We start from the raw sequence: 14,944 nt of genomic DNA on the forward strand, positions 1-14,944 counted from the left end.
ATCTAAGTGGTAATGACACACAATGCTTTCTACGATATTCATATCCAATTAAGCCGTGTCTCAGAGGAAGGATCGATGAGACAGGCTAGACAGAAGATGAGAAAGGAGGTAGAGTTTGAAGGGTAGTTTCACTAGAGTAAGGAGCTTGATACAGATGTAATGTCACGGTTCACAGAAACGAAAGGAAAAATAGAAAAGGAATAAATAAGGAGAAATTCTATCTTGAGGCTCAAAGATTGCTCAGATGGTGTGAATTGTCAACTGCAGTACGGAAGTACTTAGTCAGGGCTTTGCGGAAGCCGGTTTGAGTATCTAATGCAAACAGAACAAACTCGCAAACCTCGTCGATTCGAAATTCCAGAGTCGTCTGTCACATCGATAACTACCTTCATTTGCCTGCGACTGTCACTGTCCTCCATATACCCCTGCGCATTGAATTGGGTTAACAGTCTCTGTGCAATTCATCCTCGATTGCGGTACGTCGTTGAGAGATCTCGCCCGTGCTCCTCGCAATTTCCTTGACAGGTAAGAATTGCTGCTCCAAGTACATTAGGTTTGACTGTGGCTGACATTTGATTACAGCGGATTGATACTTCACTTCAGTCATGGCACCTAGTCACATTTTACGGGCAATCCAGCCCTTACGATCCTCCACTATGCGGTCAACATTTCTCCTACCCACACAGACGCCCGCCGCTCTGCAATGCAACCGACCAACCTTCCTAGCCAGCAGATTCAGCACTTCCCCGGAGATAGCCACACAACAACAGGAAGAAGCTAAACCTAGCGCCCGACCCTCCACCCAACCTCCGTCTCTCCGCGAATACCCCTACACTTTGAAGAAGGGAACGGTTGTCTCCGTTGGTCGCATGGACCGTTGCGTTCGCGTTGAGCACCGTCATACGATCTGGGATGACTACTTGCGCAAGAGCTACCCTAAGGTCACTACGTTCATGGTTTCAGATCCTCAGAATTCTCTGCGCGAAGGTGACGTGATAGAATTCTCCTCCGGATACCCAAAAAGTCGTCGCGTACACCACGTCGTCGAGCGTATTATTGCCCCATTTGGCGAAGCTATTGAGGATAGACCGCCCGTTCTGTCAAGGGCAGAGAGGGATGCAATCCGCCTTAAGAAGCGAATGGCGAAAGCGGCACGCAGGGAGCAAAGGAGGGTTGAGAATGGCGCTACTCAAGCTCAGACCTCTGTACACGGACAAGAGCATATTGGGCGTATTCGTAGGCTAGTTCTGGAGAGGACAGCTGCAGACACTGCGAGTGTTGAAGCATCGGCTTAGTCGAAGCGTGAGCGGTTAGAAAATCTGTAATATATTGTTTTATTATCTACATGGTTTATCTGCGGGGTCTTTTGGAACGCCAAATCAAGGAAATACTTGAACTCATGGCCTACAGTATGAAATTCTACATTGGGTAAATGGAGTGGTGCAAGAGAGCTCCGTATGGAAGGGTTATATATAAACGGGGTCTAGGTAAGTCGGGGTGCAAAGGTTGCAGAGTCACAAAGCTGCCAACCAAATACATGCTCCATTATATAATTAATTTTGCTATTAGAAAGCACTGTTCAAAAATACTTTATTTTATCTTGAGGGAGCGGAAACTTAACTCATTAGTATTGTTGGTTGGGCACCCGCAATATACTTACCTTCAATTGCCAAGCCCAACGTTCGGGTCGTCCAAGCAGCGGCCATTTTGTTTACTCAGGAACCGTATCGGCCCTATTCTCCGTCTCTTCATCATCTTCCTCCCCCGCCCCCTCCGTCCCAACACTCAAGAACTCGGATCCATCATCTGTTCAATAATTTTAAAACAGATTCCTGGCTCCTAAGCCGAACTCTGAACCTCTCTTCTTCCCCTCCGGTTTGATGCTGTTGTGTGGGCAACCCATCCGCACTCCGCCCACTTGCACAGATCTGCAACACCCTGCGAGGCTAAGGTTCGTCTCCTCCACGCTATCACACCTGCTGTTCGTCGCTAGAAGGATCCCTTATTTCCAAATTCTCTTGGCCAAACCTCATTTTCTGCCTACCTCGTCAAAAGTCTTCCCCTTTGCGTCTTTCCTCCCCAACCATCGCCACCTTCCGCAGCTGCTAATTGCCCTCCGTTCTGCAGTTACCTATAGTCCGCCACAATGCCTGAAGGAGAGGAAGACTTCTCCTCTTTACCGTTCCCCGATCGTTTCGCACATAAGGTTCGCTCGCATCATAGCTATTTAGACTCTGTGACGCCGTCCAGCTCAAGGACTAATAAACTGGCTGCAGAACTGGAAAGTACGAAAAGGAGGATACGAAGATGCCAAACAGCAATTCGAGAAGACGGGCGACGAATCCGACCCAATTTTTGCACAATTTCAAGACGCCAGTTTATGGAAAGGCGCAGTTACAGACTCTAACGTCGCTGCGCAACAAGATGGGTTAGCGGCATACTGTGCGTTCCTGCAGTATGGCGGCCCGGCAGGCTGCGCAAGGTACTTATTTCCAGTCTTCAGTATCCGTAACTGTCAGTGTTGCGGGCGTGAACATGACTGACATCATTGAAGGACGCGCGGAGCCACAGTTCCTGGTATCGTTGAGAAAGGCCTACCACAAACCAGACCCGCGGCGAAAGCAAGCGCGCTCGAGGCGCTACTCCTCTGCGTCGAGTTGGATAAACCGGAAGCCGTTATTGAAGAAATCTTGCCCGTTCTATCACACAAAGTGCCAAAGGTTATCGCCGCTACACTGGCTGGTTTGACTGCCATTTATCATAATTTTGGGTGCAAAGTCGTCGATCCCAAGCCAGTGTTGAAAGCTTTGCCTAAGGTGTTCGGGCACGCCGATAAAAACGTCCGTGCGGAAGCACAAAACCTCACAGTGGAGCTGTATCGATGGCTCAAAGAAGCTATGAAGCCCGTATTTTGGGCTGAACTGAAACCCGTCCAACAACAAGATTTAGAGAAATTATTTGAATCAGTGAAACAAGAGCCACCTCCCAAGCAGGAGAGACTTACCCGAGCTCAGCAAGCTGAAGTTGACGCAGGTGCTGGCGGAGGTAGTGAACCCGGCGAAGCCGGTGGGGAGGATGATTATGGGGAGGACGACGGCGGCGAGGTTGATGCCTTTGATCTTGCAGAGCCCATTGACGTTTTCCCCAAAATCCCCAAAGATTTCCACGAACAGCTAGGGTCATCGAAATGGAAGGATAGGAAGGAGGCCTTGGACGCCTTGTATTCAGCATTGAACGTTCCGAAGATCAAGGACGGCCCGTTTGATGAGATCGTGCGCGGCCTGGCCAAGTGTATGAAGGATGCTAATGTCGCGGTTGTGACCGTTGCAGCCAACTGCATTGATCTTCTCGCAAAGGGTACCCGCAGCGCGTTCGTCAAGCACCGCCCTACGGTCATGCCACCGATCATGGAGCGGTTAAAGGAGAAGAAGCAGACTGTCGCGGATGCCCTCGGACAAGCTCTGGATGCCGTTTTCATTGCAACCACCTTGTCAGACTGTCTGGAAGATATCTTAGAGTTTGTCAAGCACAAAAACCCCCAGGTGAAGCAGGAGACCGTGAAGTTTTTAATTCGATGCCTTCGCAACACCCGGGATGTGCCCTCAAAGCCAGAGGTCAAGTCAATAGCTGATGCTGCTACCAAACTCCTTACCGATTCTAGTGAAGTGAACCGTGCAGGTGGTGCTGAAATACTTGGTACTTTAATGAAAATAATGGGTGAAAGAGCGATGACTCCTTTCCTCGACGGACTCGACGATATCCGAAAGACTAAGATTAAGGAATACTTCGAAACAGCAGAAGTCAAAGCGAAGGATCGGCCTAAACCCATCGTTGGACCGCCCAAAGCAGCGCCTCCCTCAGCGAAGAAGCCAGTTGGGACTAAGAAGCCACTGGGACTGAAAAAACCTGCCGCAGCAGCTCCACCACCACCCGTTGAAGAGCCTGCCCCTGCACCCTCACCGTCAAAGCCTGCAACTAAAGCTGTTCCTTCCAAGCGTACGCTCCCAACACCGGGCGGTGCACTGAAAAAGAAACTTGGTGGGCCAGGAGGTTTAGCTTCGCCTCAAAAACGAGTTATTTCACCACCTTCTGAAGAGCAACCTCAGCAACCTCCTGTCTCAAAGTTCGGCCTCGGGAGAGGCCTTGCGGGTCGCCCAATTGCTAGACCGCCAGCTCCTGCCGAACCAGCCCCAGCACCTGCCGCTCCTGCTGTGAGTGGACTTACTGCTATAGAACGGGCTGAGCTCGAGGAGCTCCGGCTTGAAAAGGAACGACTTGTCCGCCTAAATGAAGAGTTGAGGTCCGAGAAAGCGAAATTGAGTACAACAATAGGAGAGCTTCAAAACCAAAATGCGCAGCTCATTGAAGATCATACGAGAGATGTTCTGAGCATCAAGGCCAAAGAGACACAGCTCACCCGAGCACGAAGTGACGCAGAGGCAGCCGATCAGAACGTCCAGAAGCAAAAGCGGGAGATTGAACGTTTGAAGCGTGAGCTATCAAGAGCCCTTCGTTCCGGATCGATGAGTTCTCCAACTGCTATTCCTGATCAGTTTGGCATGGCGATGCCTGACCCGGGCTCCTTATACCAAGATCCGAACAATGCTCATTCCGCAGTGGCGCGAAGTGGTCTGCATATGGGTCCTCGGTTCGAAAGTACGCGGCCACGGAGCTATGCCTCTGCTAGCCCTAGCGAGGAGAAGGAAAATGGCCTTGAATCACCGGGGCTTGGTCGACGGAAGTTCAGCCCTACGTTTGGAAATCCTTACTCGGGTATGGCTAGTCCTACAAGGTCATCCCTTGTCGGATCGGGCAGCGCCTCAGGCGAGGAACAGCCGACTCGAAGTACAGAACCGGCAGAAAACTGGAGGAGAGCCGCTGAAGTCACAAGCCAATTGAAAGCTCGAATCGAACAGATGAAGGTACGCATTTGTATACCCTCAGTTTACTACAGGGTGCCAGCAACATGAACATGACTAACCCTTATCATAGGTTAAACAAGGCCTTATTGGACGACAACCAGCCCAACGCTAACGATCTAACGCCCGTCCTTTAAAGTTTTTGCGTTTCTCTTGTTTCAGCCTAGCGAGTTTTCACCCTTCCTGTACGGTCAACTTTAGGAATGTGCCTGATTTTGATTCCCATCTTCTGTCTAGAATGTATTATGCCCAGGAGACTGTGAGTTTTCGCTTGTGTCTCTTTTCTATGTTTTGCTTTTCCATTGGGGGTCAAAAATGGGATTCTTTTATGGGATGATTTCTTAATATCTCCCTGGTTTGCATATGGTCGGGTTTCTTCATTTCGTTTTCTTCTGTCAGGCTTCGGAGCTACTTCGTTAGCTATTACTTCTGCAAGCGCTGATACTGATTGGTATTTCTTGATACATTTTCTATGCTGTGATCATGTATTATCGGTGCTCCTTTGGCCTTGTCGTAGGCGGGGTTAATACTTAATTGGCTGGCAGTGACGGACTACTGGGTAAAGGGGTGTAGGGAGGGACCCTATGTTCCGTAGGAGGTATTCGGGGCCTGAGGCTGGTATAAAACGAACCGAGGTCTTGAGAGTCTTGTTTTAAAGGGACCGTTTATCAAACAGCCCCAGCCTCTACTATGTAATGTTATAGAGGCGGTCATTTAAATACACAAGTAGTCACACGACTTACAACGTATAGGACTGGTATGCACAGCGACCGCAATTTTAACTCCTAGAAAGTTATGGGCTTTACTCAGCATCTACGCAGTACGCCAATTTAACTATAGCGGGCAGAGGACTCATGAATGCTAGTCGTACAGATTCATTACAGAGGCGCATCTCAGATGAGGTCTTAAATGCATTCATGGGTATCTGCGACGCAACTAAAAAGAGGAAAGGACGGACGATGGATCACGTATCGGATTCACTTTTTTAGAGATTTAACAAGCCTTTTCGTAATCATTACCGTGGAAGAGAAGTTTAGACACGGATGGCGGCCTCAGCGGCACGACGCTTCTTCTCCTGGCGGGCAACGGCCTTAGCACCCATGATACCACCACCCCAGTGGCGGCGGGACTCCTCGGTCTTGTCGGAGTAGCCCTCCTTGATGGCACTGAGGAGCTTAGCGAACTCGGCCTTGTCCTCAGAGCGGACCTCAGTGATGGCGAGAACAGCAGAGGTCTATGAATCATATTAGCTGCTAGGACTTGAAAATAGCCTGCCAAACAAAAACTAACCTTCTTGTGGACAACGGTACCAAGACGGGCCTTGCCCTTGACAATGGCGTAAGGAACACCCATCTTGCGGCAGAGAGCGGGAAGGAAAACAACCAGCTCAATGGGATCGACGTCGTGGGCAATCAGGACAAGGGAAGCCTTCTTGTTCTCAACAAGACCAACAACGTGGTTGAGACCGTACTTGACGTTGTATGGCTTCTTGCTGACATCCTCCTTCTTCTTGCCCTCAGCAACGGCGGTAGCCTCGGCATGAAGACGCTCCTTCTTCTCAACCTTGGTCTCGGGGCGGTACTTGTTGAGGAACTTGAAGGTCTGGGCGGCGGTGTTACGGTCCAGAGTGTTCTGGAACTGAGCAATGGAAGGGGGAACCTTGAGGCGGAGGTTCAGGATCTTCTTCTGACGCTGAAGACGGACATACTCGGGCCACTTGACGAAGCGGCCGAGGTTGCGCTTGGGCTGGATGTCCTGGCCAATACCGAAGTTGCGGGAACGCTTCTCGATGAGAGGGTTCTAGGAAACCGAATTAGCACTTGTTAAGCGTAGTGGGTTTGGTTGCAGAAGACATACCTTGGGGCCCTTCTTGCTAGAACCAGCCTTGCCCTGAGGGTAGGGGAGGGGGGCGGCCTTCTTTCCGGACTTGGGGGCAGGCTGTCATTGAGAAAAGAAGATCAGCAAACCATCCACCAATGCTGCATCTTCTTTGAACTCTAGAGAGAACACAAGCAGTCGTGAGACAGACTCGTGACTCCAGCCAAATCATCACTGACACACGCAACCCATGGGGAATTGTGTATTCAATGGAAATTGCTTCGAGACTCTGCGAAACGTCGTGATAATTATCTCACGACATTTCGCGAAGTCAATCGAGAGCTCTATTCGAATGAAGGAACTCGAAATTGAACTGTTATATGCTTACCATTGTTGTCGACTGTGATCCGCGGTGAGCTGGTTGACGGGATTGACGAAGAGAAGAAAGAAAGAAAGATCAAACTTGACGATTTCGAAGTTCATGAGAAAATGACGCTAAGGAATTTGTGGGCCGCGCTAGGACGGAAAAACAAGCGAGCCGCGTTCCCTTTTTAACACGTGACCCTAGGGCTAACCCGTGTCCTCCGGATGGGGACAAGTTTATCCATCGAAGTATAGGTATGGAACACTAAGTTCATGGTTAATTGAATGTCCACTCAACCTGGATAAGATGATAATTATTTTAGGGTCTGAGATAAAGACAATAAGCTGAGCCATTTAAAAACATAGCTTTAGATGATACTCGTATTCTCTCTAACGCCATACCAAGAAAAAAAATCCGCCCAGTGCCCTCAATTACTAAATCACAAGTGCAATCACACAGTAAAATGTAGCAAAGAATCCACGACAGACAAAAGTACACGGAGAAGCTGTACAACCTCACCGCCAAGCAGCCAGTCCAGACAGCCCACCCCTCCCTACCCCAGAACTTGCCGCCTGTATAGCCCTCTTCTTCCCCAGACTTCCCTCCTGGCTCTGTACCCCAGCAACGATTTTATCAATATTCGTCTCAACAACCACTCCACCGACGATCATTTCACTAAGAACCGCATGCATAGTCTCAAAGCCAAATATGAGGTCCAGCTCGCATACGTTCTCGAAGATGCGGTCGAGCGCCTCGACAAAAACTTGGATGAGGTCGATCAGGGCCAGCGGGGACTCAGTGGACGTTGAGATCATGATAAATGAGAGAGTCGCGTATGTACGGTAGGTAATTTGAGTTGGAGCGTCAGAAGGACCAGTGCTTGCGCTGGAACTGGCGCCGCGGGCGAGTATCGGAGGGAGCGGGAGGAAATTGCAGGCTGTAGGGGGACGCTGGGCAACAAGGTCATATATTTGGGCGATAAGGGATTGTTTCGTTTGTGTGTCCTATGAGTGTTTTGTAAGTTTTGGCTCGTAGCAGGCTAGAGCTCGTAGACTGTAGTGACTGACGATTTGCGTGTAGAACTTGGTCAAGCGGGGCTGGCCGTTGTTATTGAAGACTAGCACGGCGTTGATCATTTCGGATATAGGCTGATGGTGTATAAATATCGAATATATGTGACCCGAAGACTGATAGACTAAGCAAGCTGACGACAATAAAGTCGCAAAGGGAAACGCGCAGGCTGCGAAAGAAATGGAACATGCATCATCGACGGAGCTTATCGCGGAGATCTCGGGCAACATGCCTATATGGCCGTCCCTTATTTATCTCGGCTGACATTCCTCTTTAGTCCTAACGCAAAGAAGCTCCCCGGCGCATCCAGACCATCGAGCCTTTCAAGGCGACAGTTAAGTTCCGCCAACAAGAACCCTTATCACCATGAAACTCTCAGTCAACACCTGTCGCAGCTGCCGACCGACCCTGTATTCGCGCATATCATACCGGACAACAACCACAACTGCTCCAAGTCCAACCACCTGGCAATCTCCGTCACAATTGCAAATACAAAAAGTCCCACCTCTCCGCGATCTAACGCCCGGCCACATCTCCTACTATTGGGACACCTCAACCCCAACGAAGCTACAACTAGCCTACGCAGACAAACTCTTCGCACCCTCGCGCCACTCACCCAAAAAGCTATGGTCGGCAGCGAAATTCCGCACAACGCCTCTCTCCTCGATCGAGCCGGAAGTTGCGTTCCTAGGCCGCTCAAATGTAGGCAAAAGTTCCTTGCTTAACGCGGTCATGGGGAAGGAGATGTGTTGGACTTCTTCGAAGCCAGGGCGGACAAGGGAGATGAATGCATTCGGTATTGGAGGGACAAAGGGCGGCGAGTCGAAGATTGTCCTGCTTGACATGCCGGGTTATGGAAAGGCGAGTCGGACGGAGTGGGGTGTGGAAATTATGAAGTATCTTCAGGGAAGGAAACAGTAAGTGCAAAGCTATATATCTATTCAAGAGAAGTCAACAGCTAATGGGCTTCATCAACGTTCAGACTCCGCCGCGCATTCCTCCTAATAGACAGCGAGCATGGCATAAAGCCCACCGATGCCGCGATCCTCAGCCTTTTCCGTCAATACGCCATCCCGCACCAAATTATCCTCTCGAAAGTCGACAAGCTCCTCTTCAATAAGAGACCAAAGCCCACGAGTATCCCCTCCGCCGCGAAACTTACAGGCTTGCGTACTACCCTCGAAAAACTTCGGCCAGTCGTTCAACCAGACTCCCGCACAGCACGCACTGAAGGACCCGGCGCTTTAGGAGAATTACTGACATGTAGTGCGGATACGCCGATCGGTGAAGGGCGGTTTTTGGGTGTTAGCGCTATTCGCTGGGCTATCATTTCTGCAGCGGGCTTGGATGGGACGGTCGAGGCGAGGGCGGAACTGGGACACCCTGAGCTGCTGAGTGCGGACTCGGAGTTGGTTGGTGGAGTTGCCTGATCTAGGCTAAGTATTTCTGTCATTCCTAGACAATACCTAGTATGGGGTTTCTGGTATCGTTGGTGTTGGTCTATATGCCTCCTTGAATGGCGCTGAGCTCGTACAGTCATCCATACGTACAAGAGCTCCATATTACTACCGGCCCTGGCTGAATATTGCAGGATAGGGTTTGCGATCCAGCTACTGCACCCATCGGCAACTGTGAAGCAGTCCATTTCGTTTACAGTGAACCGGAGTTCCTTTCGCGCTCGATGCGTTGAAACATATACGAGTTTGGAATCTTTAAGCACTAAGAAGCACGAAGAACGGAACAGCAGGGTTTAACTGGCATGGCTGTGGCTGTCAGACCACCCATCTATCAAGCTTTATGCAAGTAGGAGAGCTATAATATTGAGCGATCATTTGGGGCAAAACATGATAAATGCAGAGGTGCTGTAAAAAGTGCTAGCTATCCACAATAATGATATGTAATTGTTGTTAATACCAAGACGCCTGTCCATCATGAACCGCAGCTAGAGGGATGCTGCTAACCACGCTATGCAAATCCTTGCAATGTAAAACATTTCCGTGAGAATGGGTATCGCAAATAGTGCATGTTAAAAGTGTCAAATATGGAAAAGGTGAGAAGGTTCCGACAGGAGAGAACTTGAATGTATCGTTGTAGTATGTAGGAGACGCCCTATCGTGAGGTCCTACCAGCGGATCGTAGCGTAAGAAACAGTTCGTTGCCTTAGTGGATACGATTATGCATCAGAGAGATCATAATCTTCGTCTGAGTCACTGACTTCCTGGCCAGATCGATTGACAACGATGCGCCTGCCCAATTGATCTTCTGAATAGCCATCACGGGAAGCTCCAAAATCAAGAACCTGGCAGTCATCAGCTCAGGAAACCATAGAAAAAGGAAAGAAAACTCAACTTACCTCAATATAAGTCATGCCATCCCGCTGCACTGCGGCTACACACCTACGTTCATTGAACTTGATCTGCCAGACTCCTCCAAGATTTGTGAGGAGATCGCGAACACACTCTCCAGTTCGTATATCCCACATTTTCAGAGTTCGGTCGGAGCCCGAAATGACCTTCTGGCCATCATGCTGGAAACATGTGATTGCGCCAGTATGAGCACTTAACATGCTCTTGCATTGACCCGTCTCAGGATCCCAGATGCGGAGAGTGGAGTCTGCAGCTGCTGAGACAAGACGATCACACTTCAGGTCCAGAAGCCCAACAAGAGACGTATGACCTTCCAGGTTGTAGAGAATCGAGCCAGTCTCCAGTGACCAAACCTTGACCATGTTGTCCATAGACCCACTGATACAACGGTTTCGCTTGTGGTCAAGGACCACGCTATATACTTTCAATGAATGGCCAGATAATCGGTGAACAGTCTCCCCAGTTGAAATCTTCCAGACACGCACAGTGCAGTCATAACTACCGCTTACCAGAGTGTCCCCATGGGCTGCAATGGCGCGAACGGAATGCTGATGACCGGTGAGTACACGGACAAAATATGGACAATCAGTATCATCCACATGCGGACCGCTTTGATAGTAACCGGGATCACCAGGCTTAGGAAGCTTCCACACGCGTAGGTTTGAGTCCCGTGAGCCTGTGATGATCAATGGCTCCTTGGGCATCATATCAGAAGTGCCATCTGCTTTCTTCCCGACTTCAACGGGCAGAACTATTTGTAAACAACGCACAGTCGATGTATGACCGTGGAATATTTGAGTACACCTCGCCCTTTCGATGTCCCAGACACGAACGGACCTATCTGTTGATCCTGATACAAGAGTGTTGCCGTAATACTCAAGCGCCCAAACACCACCCTCATGTCCTTCGAGCGTTGCCCTGAGCACGCCGGTTTTCGTGTCATACACGTTGATATTCGTGTCGTCACTGCCCGTCAAAATTTTGTCTGTGTCGAATTGAAGGCATGTGACTACATGACGGTCGTGGGCACGGAATGCAATATGTCTAGGCTTCACTCCCGGTTTCATCCAACCTTTGCGCATACAATAATGCCGCTGGTATAAGGACTTGTACAAGTGAAGACCCCTTAGGGATGGGAGACCTATATCTGGATATGGAACAGCCGCGGCCGCAGCATTGGCAGCGGCATATGGACCTTCTGCGACTGACACATCCTTTTTCCAGTCTGAAGAGTCTGATTGATCAGTGCCGCTTGACGAAATCTTGCGCTTTGCCAGTTTCCTGCTCGAGACTCTCGTATTCGCTTTCCTCTTCGGTCGACGGTTGACAGCCGTGGATCTGTCGCTAGGTCCAGCAAGTGGCGACAAAGCAGAACCAGAAGGCTCCGAAATTGAGGACGATAGGCTAAGGTCCTTTTCGTAATCCTCAAGCCCATTAGGAAATTGCCAGCCCCAACCCTCTCGAATTGCACGCTGCAACTCTCCTTCAGGAAGCGTAAAGCCATCCCGATCGAGGAGCTCTTTCCATGACTTCTCGTCTGAATTGATGATGTGCCTCCACTTCTTTGATACTTGCGCAGCACGACACATGGTTTGTACATCAAAATATTTCACAATATTTAGACTTAATTCAGGTGGAAGAAGTGTGAGGAAGTCGCATTTCAGGGCTGGGTTAACAACGTCGGCGACAAAGTGCAAAGTCGGTTTTGGACAGCGTTTGAGAAGTTGATACATGAGGTACGTCTTCATCTCCTCCGGCATGGAGTCGAAAAAGCTCACAACATTTGGTATATCCATCAAAGATGACGCAGCGGGTACTCTAGTGTTCGAGGTTACGTTTTCGAAGTTCTTGCCGGCAGGCGCTGGAACGGGAGCAGTCAGGGCCTTTCTAGATAAAGATTCGCTAAGCTGAGAATCAACTTGCTCAAAGCTTGAATCTGTTTCATCTTCGGGGTCTTCGGCAGAATCAAATGAAGATTCAGCATGCATTGCGTTCATGGCTGCCACCGGAGACAAACTCGGACTGGGCAAGCACATATCTTGTGCGAGAACATTGTCGACAAGCGTCAGCTGCGAAGCTGAATCTATGGAACGATTCTGCGAGAGCACATCTTTGTTGAATAAAGTATCTTGGCTCTGAGTAACTTCCAGATCCTGATCTTCATGTATTGCTGATTCCGCCGAGTCCGATACTGAAGGACGCGAGGGATGCCTATTCCTTTCGGAAACAAGAGTCCTAGAACGAGAAGGATCTTTTCTAGCATGTAGATTTGGCCGGTCTCCCTGAGATTCAACTTCTGAAGATAATGGAGATCTAAGCAGAGTTTCCTTCCTAGGGAAATTCGCGCTGCGAATTCTTCTCCGGGACGTAGTGCTGTCTTGAGAACTAAAGCTGCTGCTTTCTGTCTCTGGTGTTGCTAATCCGGCGGCTCTAGGGTGGGAAGAAGTACTGCCACTGGACCGCGAACAAACTAAAGGCTCTGACGGAATCCGAGTTGATTGCGTTTTTGAATGTCCTTGCCAAGAATCCGCAAGTGGTAGAGGCCGTCGCTTCGAGCTCGTTGGGACAGGCGACGGATGATTCGAGACTCGCGAGGCTGCGAACCGAGACAGTGACTGATTGTCTTCCGAATTGAATGAAGTGACAGAGCGAATTACGCCATTCGAGGCTCTCAGGACATCGTTCCTCTCGTGGATCTGACATTCATATGTTAGTTCTAAATTCATGGTTTGGCAGAAACTGATAGCACTGGCTCTCGTACCGCTTCTATTGTTGCCGTTGTGTCATCAGGCTCGTTGAAAACAACCGACTTCCCCCCAACTTCAAATCTGATATTTTTTAGCGCCGAGGGCGTAGCGGACGATGCCAGAGGGTAGAGCTTAGGATCAAGTTCTCGAACCGCCCGCGGTGGCTTGATAAACAACGGAGGAAATGTGGTTGTGGTGGTAGTGGTAGTGGTCACGACCGTGGTTTGTGTCGCGGGTGCGAAGGAGAACTGGCCGATGGAACCGGACGCAGTTGCTTGTGCTTCACTATCGTCCATTTTGTTGTTTGTGGTCGCCCTTCGGCTGCGTTATCGGGATATGCTAGCACAGAGACGCGTCTTCGAGGCGGTGGAAACTGGACCGTTATCGTCGTCTCTGTTCAAAAGTCGATATACGTCACGCGTACTTTTGAGTATCATGCGAGAAGAAAAGAAACTGGATTCGATCGATGTGGTGGAGGAAGTGTCTAGTCTTGGGAGCAGGCAAAATGGGGGCTTGTCAGCATGATACTCGGTAACGGCCTTCAAAACCGTCTGAGTGCCCAAAGTGAAAAGAAAACAGTAATCGTTAGAACATGATCATCACAGTGGTGTATTATGAGGGGCTAAAGTCGACAGAGAGATGAGTAGACAGGAAAGAAAACCCCAGTGGCGTGCGCGAACGGAGAGAAAGATGTTGGGCGGCGGAGACAGTCGAATCGAGGGAGCTGGAGGTGGTTGGTTCTCGCCTGGCCCACTAACCCGATTTGGCGTCTCTCCGAGCGGCAGGTGGGCAACAGCCAACAGCCAAGAAGGAGGGACTGCGACACTCTTTACTCTGTACACTTACAAAATATATAGGAATTGCCAGGGAAGAGCGCAACTAGGAAAAATTCACCTTTATACGGGCTTAGTTATTGAGAAGTAAGAGTCTCAGCGAGATACCAGACTTGCTGTTGAGTCCAGAGTTTGCCGCCGCAATATGAAACGCCTCGCGGCTTCTGACAATAATACCAGTCTCGGCACCGTACTTATCCCACCAAAGCACATGCAGAGCAAGGCCATAATATCTCCGATGACCCAATAAATTGTTGAAAGCTCAGGAACAAGATGCTACGAGGGCGGCGGAATTTTCCTCATGATACGTCATTCCATACTTTGTGGTCTCGAGCTATACATGGTAGCCGTAGTGTGGTCTAGATCACGTGCCGCAGTGGGGGTAATGACCATGTCTCCAACTTCTACCGTGGGGAATAGCCTGGAAAGGATGTAAAACTGAAGGCTGTAGCCTCCTTTGTAGCAGGCAAACCGACCGGAAGCTGTGACCGTATTTTTATGTGAAGATAGTATAGTTTACCTGCGTATGATGTTGGATAGAGTCCTGACGCCATGTGAGATATGGCCGATTATGGTCAGATGGTCAAGGAAAGAAAAAAAAATTGCGGGGAAGGCCCAGAAGAACGGGCCGGTTGATTCGGGATGAGCCATCCGTAGTGGACACCATTAATATCTTAAAGCGATGCCTTTGTACACTGTCTTGACCATAACGGGAAGTCACTGTCGAATCGATATAGCGTCTATTTCATACCATTCAAACGGCGCTTAGGACGACTAGCGGTATATTCAATCGTCCGGATTAGGCTGCCTTATTTAACTTCATCGG

At 49.6% G+C, this 14,944-nt stretch overlaps 6 protein-coding genes across 6 annotated transcripts, besides 1 other annotated feature; 3 read left to right on the forward strand and 3 right to left on the reverse strand.

The window, feature by feature from the left end:
* Positions 1 to 14,944: part of a sequence feature (contig 1.94 1501..523724(-1)) that runs on past both edges of the window.
* ANIA_05522 (uncharacterized protein) lies at positions 606 to 1,295 on the forward strand (the record flags this gene model as incomplete). The annotated part of the gene is made up of 1 exon (XM_658034.1): positions 606 to 1,295. One exon carries the CDS (start codon positions 606 to 608, stop codon positions 1,293 to 1,295), a length of 690 nt encoding a protein of 229 aa, XP_663126.1.
* Positions 2,147 to 5,384, forward strand: alpA (the record flags this gene model as incomplete). Its single annotated transcript, XM_658033.2, has 4 exons — positions 2,147 to 2,206; positions 2,277 to 2,482; positions 2,555 to 4,922; positions 4,993 to 5,384. 4 exons carry the CDS (start codon positions 2,147 to 2,149, stop codon positions 5,032 to 5,034), a joined length of 2,676 nt encoding a protein of 891 aa, XP_663125.1. The 3' UTR covers positions 5,035 to 5,384.
* Positions 5,819 to 7,198, reverse strand: ANIA_05520 (60S ribosomal protein eL8). Its single transcript, XM_050612315.1, has 4 exons — positions 7,126 to 7,198; positions 6,777 to 6,857; positions 6,210 to 6,719; positions 5,819 to 6,153 (listed from the first exon to the last, which is right to left on the reverse strand). The coding sequence occupies exons 1-4, from the start codon at positions 7,126 to 7,128 to the stop codon at positions 5,953 to 5,955; spliced, it is 795 nt and encodes a 264-aa protein (XP_050468254.1). The 5' UTR covers positions 7,129 to 7,198; the 3' UTR covers positions 5,819 to 5,952.
* ANIA_05519 (putative AP-3 adaptor complex subunit sigma) lies at positions 7,617 to 8,308 on the reverse strand (the record flags this gene model as incomplete). Its single annotated transcript, XM_658031.2, has 2 exons — positions 8,169 to 8,308; positions 7,617 to 8,105 (listed from the first exon to the last, which is right to left on the reverse strand). The coding sequence occupies exons 1-2, from the start codon at positions 8,235 to 8,237 to the stop codon at positions 7,617 to 7,619; spliced, it is 558 nt and encodes a 185-aa protein (XP_663123.1). The 5' UTR covers positions 8,238 to 8,308.
* On the forward strand, positions 8,539 to 9,602 carry ANIA_05518 (translation initiation/elongation factor MRX8; the record flags this gene model as incomplete). Its single annotated transcript, XM_658030.1, has 2 exons — positions 8,539 to 9,089; positions 9,155 to 9,602. The coding sequence occupies 2 exons, from the start codon at positions 8,539 to 8,541 to the stop codon at positions 9,600 to 9,602; spliced, it is 999 nt and encodes a 332-aa protein (XP_663122.1).
* On the reverse strand, positions 10,346 to 13,951 carry ANIA_05517 (protein fbxB; the record flags this gene model as incomplete). The annotated part of the gene is made up of 3 exons (XM_658029.2): positions 13,300 to 13,951; positions 10,526 to 13,234; positions 10,346 to 10,471 (listed from the first exon to the last, which is right to left on the reverse strand). Exons 1-3 carry the CDS (start codon positions 13,579 to 13,581, stop codon positions 10,346 to 10,348), a joined length of 3,117 nt encoding a protein of 1,038 aa, XP_663121.1. The 5' UTR covers positions 13,582 to 13,951.

Source organism: Aspergillus nidulans, chromosome V (assembly GCF_000011425.1).
Source record: "Aspergillus nidulans FGSC A4 chromosome V".
Taxonomy (NCBI): Eukaryota; Fungi; Ascomycota; class Eurotiomycetes; order Eurotiales; family Aspergillaceae; genus Aspergillus; species Aspergillus nidulans.

What these genes read in the sequence shown, in the direction of transcription:
- ANIA_05520 (XM_050612315.1), bottom strand. An exon ending in CTAGCAAGAAGGGCCCCAAG is followed by an intron (nt 6,720 to 6,776) that starts GTATGTCTTCTG and finishes TCGGTTTCCTAG; the next exon opens with AACCCTCTCATCGAGAAGCG. An exon ending in GTACCGTTGTCCACAAGAAG is followed by an intron (nt 6,154 to 6,209) that starts GTTAGTTTTTGT and finishes TATGATTCATAG; the next exon opens with ACCTCTGCTGTTCTCGCCAT.